We start from the raw sequence: 6,112 nt of genomic DNA, 5'->3' as shown, positions 1-6,112 counted from the left end.
CACTAAAAGGAAGGGGGAGTTCGGTTAAGTCACATAATAGGTAGCCTAATTTGGTATCGAATTCGCTATCCACGAGATTCGAACCTAAGATCTCTCATTTTCAAGTAAAGATGAATACTTCCAAGTGAAGAGGAATATCACCAGACTATAATATTGAGTAACGGCAACTGTTAAAAGCCCAAAATGATTTTCACGCTCCTATTTTCGTCACCTACACAATAATCCTTTTTATTTGCAGTGTTTTATTTTTTATTTTTTTTAACAAACGGCTTTTGAATTAAATAAAATTAAACAGTTTATAAAATGTAGTGTATAAAAATTATTTCCCATTAATATTCATAATTAAAAATAGCCTATAATAATATTTCAAGTTGACATCCACTCATCTCCTTGAATAAAATTCTGCACAGAATACGCATTAACATGTTCAGATGGGATTTTGCTGGTCCAGTTCCATCTCTGGGACAAATCAGAACCCGGTCCAGAATTCCCAAACTCCCCATAAAAAAGGGTGTTGAGAGCAAAATCCCCACTCCAAGGCATCCACCCTTGGGGTGTAATAAGAGCTTCCATACTACAGTTTATAAAAACCGTCCTCGAATACTCCTTCCACGGCCTCCCCAAGTAGTTCTTGTGCACCTCCGGCTTGCTCCGGTACAACTTCATGTACTCTTCCGTGCCGTTGATCGAGCAGTTTCGAAACACGAAACCTGTTGTCATCGCAGGGTCTGTTCTTCCGTGGGCTGTGACGACATTGTCTTCGCCTTTCTCGGGTTGGAGTTGCCGTGGACGGACGAGGATGCTGCAGTCTTGGAAGATGGAAGCTGAGTTTCCGAAGATGAAATCGACGTTGCCTTGGATGGTGCATGATTTGTAGAACTGGCGGTTGCCTTGTGCGTAGAGGGTGTCTTGATTGCCTATGAATTCGCAGTTTTCGATCACGGAGAGGTCGCTGTCTGATCGGAAAGCAACCGCTTGGTGGGTGTCGGGACCTGCTGTGTTTTGGATTGTGAGTCCGCTTGCCATGAACCCATCACCAACAACCCCTGTCGCATAAATCAACAAATTAGCAAAATACGATAAGCAGTAAGGTACTATTGAGCTAGCTATAATTCTATATGTCATGTAATAATACATGTATCATATTTACAAAAACGTTAGCGATCAAAACGTATATCGTAGAGCGAGTTCCATTTACTTGTGGGAAAAGCTACAACCCACCATACCACATGCGCCTAATTCCCCATACTCTACGTTACGATGGCAATGCACTCTTCACCGCCAACTTCTGACGTAATAGTATTCAAATTATCAAACAAAAACAATATTTACGGTAATTTCTGAAAAATAGAAAAATAAATAAAAATACCTACCGACGGTAGCAGTGTTGTACGTGGAAATTCCGGGCTGGCCCACATTCAACGACCCGGTAATGACCGTTTTACCCATCCCATCACCTAAAAACACCACGTTCCGATTCTCTAGGGGCACTCTCACGGTCTCTTCGTACACCCCAGCCTTTATCCCAATCACGAACCTCTCGTTTCCCGCGGCGTTATCCGGTGCGGCATTAACCGCCTCCTGCACCGTCCTGTAATCACACGATTTCTCCTTGCACACCGTCACGTTCGTCGTTAAACCCGACGGCACCCCGCCCCGAAATCCAGGGTCGGGGCCTCCGTGCTCCAGCCGCTCCCAGAACCCGTCTCGCTCCGTCTTGGGCGGGGCCCATATTTTTGTGTCGTTACCGAAGTTGTCGTACGATGCCATCATGCCGAGCGCGTTGCTGGATTTGGCGATCAAACTGTCGAGAAACGACATCGTCTCGTTGACCATGTTGGTGTCGTTGGCGTACTTGAGGCCCGACCAGCAGCCGTACTGGTAGAGCAACGCGGAGCTCATGGAGGCACGCGCGTTTTTAATTTTACCGCGCGAGAGACTGTCGGTGGCGAGAGAAATTCGGTACTGGGAGTTAGCGAGCATTTCGAGGCAGTTATTCGCAGCCGTCGTGCGGTTTAGGTTGCCAGCGGACGAGTCCAGGATGGTTTTCACCATTCCCTGCGCCGTCTCGATCCCGTCGCCGGAGAGTTGGACGGCGAATTGGATGGTCTGGACAGGGGTGGTGCTGATGTCAGTGGCGAGGTTGGTGAGGGAGGCTTGACACGCGTCGGGGAAGCGCGTGGCTTTGCAGGCTTGTTCGATCTGAGGTCGGGGGGATGTGGGCTGGTGGTGGTGATGGGAGGCGGAGGATAGAGAGAGGTAGAGAGTGAGGAAGAGGAGAGAGAGGAAGAGGGAAGCCATGAGAAGGAGGAATTTGGTTTTGCGGGGAGAAGAAGGAGATGAACAGCGTTGCCAGTGCCATCGCCATGGAGGTTTAAATAAGGAGGGCGGCATTGATGGGTCAAATATAGTAAAGGATTTGGAAATTCATGTGATATGTCGGGATTTTGGTTTGTTGCTGATTTTTTGTTGGTTTTATTTATTTTTGGGATGGATAAGAAAAGAATTTCAGTTGCAATAAAGTAATTGAAGGGGCCGGTCTCGAAGAGATTTTTTTAATGTAATTTAAATAAAGTAATATACGTATCATTCTATAAATAATAGAATATATATGTTAAAAAGTTAACAATTTAAAAAATAAAATTTTCAAATATTTATATTAAAACACATGGTGTATCATATTCGGATCACAACGAAAAATTTCTCTATTTGCTAATCGCTATTGAAATTTTATTATTTTTTTAAACGGAAAAGTAAACTTACAACGAGGCCCCGCAAACGGATTTTAAAACCAGACCTATCACAGATTAGTTTGGGATAATATTGCAAGGAACATTGTTGAATCGAAATGAACATTGTTGAATCAAATATAAGGAAGATTACAAAGATGTTCAAAATTTGATGATGAAATGCCAAATGACTTTGGAAATAAACATGCCAAACTCGAAAATCAACAATAGTCTATTATGTACCATTATTATTAGGTTTAGGTGCCACATGTTATGTATAGACCATTGTCGATTTTCAATTTTGGTACATTTAATTTCATAAACATAGTTGATTGGTACGTTTATATTGTGTCAGTTCTATGAAATGTATTAATATAATCTGTATATATATCTTAAATGATATGATTTTTCTTCATTAAAAGAAAAGAAAATCATTTAAGTGGAAGATAGATGAAGCAAAATTGATTTTTCCTTCTTTAATTGATTCATGCAACATAATGCATTGAGTTCCTACTCCACTCACTAATTAGTATTTTTCTTACTAAAAAGGGGAATAATTTAAAATCCCGCTAATATTTCATGTTTTAATCCACTCATCTCCCTGGATAAAATTCTGCAGAGAATACGTATTAACATGCTCGGGTGGGATCTTGCTGCTCCATTTCACCCTCTGGGACAAATCAGAACCCGCGCCGGAATTCCCGAATTCTCCGTAGAAAAGGGTGTTCAAAGCGAAATCCCCATCCCAAGGCATCCACCCTTGCGGTGCAACAAGAGCTTCCATACTCGAGTTTATGAAAACCGTCCTCGAGTACTCCTTCCACGGCCTCCCCAAGTAGTTCTTGTGCACCTGCGGCTTGCTCCGATACAACTTCATGTATTCTTCCGTGCCATTGATCAAGCAGTTTTCAAATACAAAGCCCGTTGACTGCCCGGGGTCTGTTCTTCCATGGGCTGTGACTGCATTGTTTTCGCCCTTCTCGGGTTCGAGCTGTCTAGGACGAACTAGGATGGTGCAGTCCTGGAAGATGGAGGCAGAGTTTCCGAAGATGAAATCCACATTGCCTTGGATGGTGCACGACTTGTAGAATTGGCGGTTGGCATGAGCATAGAGAGTGTCCTGATTGCCTATGAATTCGCAGTTTTCGATTACGGAGAGGTCGCTGTCTGATCTGAAAGCAACTGCTTGGTGGGCGTCGGGACCTGCTGTGTTCTGGACTGTGAGACCACTCGCCATAAACCCATCACCACTAACTCCTGTGATACATATAAGATTGACAAACAATCAGCAATTACAGCACCCATCCTCATCCCCAACCTCAACTTCTGAGATTACGTGGGTGCGGGGTCACACCATAAGGGAGAGTGGGACGAAATGAGACGAAATAGAGGTTCCGTGCTATATTTGGTATGCTATGTTTGGGACAAAACGAAATTGGACGATGGTGTTCAGACCAACCGTGCTCTCCCACCTCACGTATCATACGCGCCCTAAACATATGATCCACCATGCATTTTTTTCGCCAACCAAATGTGACGTCATATTACAAAAATCTTAAAAAACTAAATACCCACGGACGGCAGATAAAAAAAATTAAAAAGAAAACTAAAAAACCAAAAAGTGACGCGTAGTAAACGTACCGACGGTGGCAGTGTTGTAGGTGGATATTCCGGGCTGGCCCACATTCAACGACCCGGTAATGACCGTTTTGCCCATCCCGTCACCCAAGAATACCACGTTCCGCTTCTCTAGGGGCACCCCCACGGTCTCCTCGTAAACCCCAGCCTTTATCCCAATCACGAACCTCTTATCTCCCGCGTTATCCGGCGCGGCATTCACCGCCTCCTGCACCGTCTTGTAATCACACGAATTCCCCTTGCACACCGTCACGTCCGCCTTTAAACCCGACGGAATCCCGCCCCGAAATCCCTGGTCGGACCCTCCGCCCATGACCGGCTCCCAGAACCCGTCCCGCTCGGTTTTCGGCGGCCCCCACTTCTTAGTGTCATTTCCGAAGTTGTCGTACGACCAAATCATGCCGAGCGCGTTGCTGGATTTTCCGATCAGCGAGTCGAGAAACGACATCGTCTTGTTGACCATCTGGGTGTCGTTTGCGTACTTGAGAGCCGACCAGCAGTCGTATTGGTAGAGCAACGCGGCACTCATGGAGGCACGTGCGTTTTTAACGCGACCACTTGACAATCCACCGGTGGTGAGAGAAATTCGGTACCGGGAGTTGGCGAGGACGTCGAGGCAGTTTTTCGCGGCGGTGGTGCGGTTTATGTTCCCCGCAGACGAGTCCAGGATAGTGTGGACCATGCCCTGCGCGGTCTTGAGGCCGTCATCAGAGACCTTGACGGCGAAATGAATAGTCTCGAGAGGGGTGGCGTTTGGGTCAGTGACGAGCTTGCCCAGGGAGGCTTGGCACGCGTCGGGGAAGCGTGTGGCCTTGCAGGCTAGCTGGATCTGGGGTTGGGGGGAGATGGAGTGGTGGCGTGAGGCGGAGGAGAGGGAGAGGAAGAGAGTGAGGGAGAGGAGAGAGAGGAAGAGAAGGGAGGCCATGAAGGCGAGGATTAGGGATTTGGGTTTGGAGGAGCAGCAAGGTGGTGGGTTTATAACAAATTTGGTGGGTTTTCTGTGGAAATTGGAGGTGATTGAATCATTTGGGTGCGGAATCAATGGGTCGTATTTGGAATTTAGGAAAGTGGTCGGGATTTGATTTTCCAGAAGATGGAGAAGTAAACGATGAAAGTCGTGGGCGGGTGAGAGCAAGTGCAACAGTTTGAAAAAGACAAGGACAAACGACCAGTAGTCAAACCGCAAGAAACACTCTTGTTCTACTCCTCACCGAACCTACCCAATTTGCTGACCTCCCACCACCAAATTTCCTCCCACCACCCTCGACTCTCTCGTCGATTACGACCTGCAGGGGACCAACACCTTCGCGATCCGCGCCCGAGATACCGACTCCAGCAGAGAGCAGTTGGCCACTGATTTAATTTCTCGTCGCCGGGCCTATGTGTGCTCGCTGATGTCACGCCGACGTCGCTCCTTGCAGGGGGCGTCCTCATGGATTCACATATTTTTACTGTTTGTTTGGATGGATTGGAAAGTTTGGGGTGGAGAATTATTGATGGTGAGATGTGCGAGGTGGTGGTTTGAGTTTCAGTGGAAAGCCTTGTGTAACTGTAAAAGTCAAGGGGGAAAACGACAGAGAGAGATATACGTCTCATTCCGAACGCAAACGTTGATTTTTCTACCTTAGTCTATCCGTTAATCGATGAACGTGTCAAATTCAGCCGGCTACGCGGCTATACATTGTATAAACAACATATATACTCTTATAACGTTGCGACTCTTAAAATTACTTGCGGACAAAGTT

At 46.2% G+C, this 6,112-nt stretch overlaps 2 protein-coding genes across 2 annotated transcripts; both read right to left on the bottom strand.

The window, feature by feature from the left end:
• Positions 1-306: 306 nt before the first annotated feature.
• LOC114825982 (probable pectinesterase/pectinesterase inhibitor 51) lies at positions 307-2,517 on the bottom strand. Its single transcript, XM_029105434.2, has 2 exons — positions 1,374-2,517; positions 307-1,046 (listed from the first exon to the last, which is right to left on the bottom strand). Exons 1-2 carry the CDS (start codon positions 2,392-2,394, stop codon positions 367-369), a joined length of 1,701 nt encoding a protein of 566 aa, XP_028961267.2. The 5' UTR covers positions 2,395-2,517; the 3' UTR covers positions 307-366.
• Positions 2,518-3,180: 663 nt separating this feature from the next.
• On the bottom strand, positions 3,181-6,088 carry LOC114825983 (probable pectinesterase/pectinesterase inhibitor 51). The gene is made up of 2 exons (XM_029105435.2): positions 4,371-6,088; positions 3,181-3,986 (listed from the first exon to the last, which is right to left on the bottom strand). The coding sequence occupies exons 1-2, from the start codon at positions 5,290-5,292 to the stop codon at positions 3,307-3,309; spliced, it is 1,602 nt and encodes a 533-aa protein (XP_028961268.2). The 5' UTR covers positions 5,293-6,088; the 3' UTR covers positions 3,181-3,306.
• Between the last annotated feature and the right edge of the window lie 24 nt (positions 6,089-6,112).

This window comes from Malus domestica, chromosome 07, assembly GCF_042453785.1.
Source record: "Malus domestica chromosome 07, GDT2T_hap1".
In the NCBI taxonomy this organism is placed as follows: Eukaryota; Viridiplantae; Streptophyta; class Magnoliopsida; order Rosales; family Rosaceae; genus Malus; species Malus domestica.
Note: the sequence above shows the minus strand (reverse complement) of the source record. Positions and strands in the feature narration are given on the sequence as shown.

Coding starts and splice junctions, on each gene's coding strand:
- LOC114825982 (XM_029105434.2), bottom strand. CDS start 2,394: ATGCCGCCCTCCTTATTTAAACCTCCATGGCGATGGCACTGGCAACGC. Junction 1,047..1,373: donor GTACAACACTGCTACCGTCG/GTAGGTATTTTT, acceptor TTTATGCGACAG/GGGTTGTTGGTGATGGGTTC.
- LOC114825983 (XM_029105435.2), bottom strand. CDS start 5,292: ATGGCCTCCCTTCTCTTCCTCTCTCTCCTCTCCCTCACTCTCTTCCTC. Junction 3,987..4,370: donor CTACAACACTGCCACCGTCG/GTACGTTTACTA, acceptor TATGTATCACAG/GAGTTAGTGGTGATGGGTTT.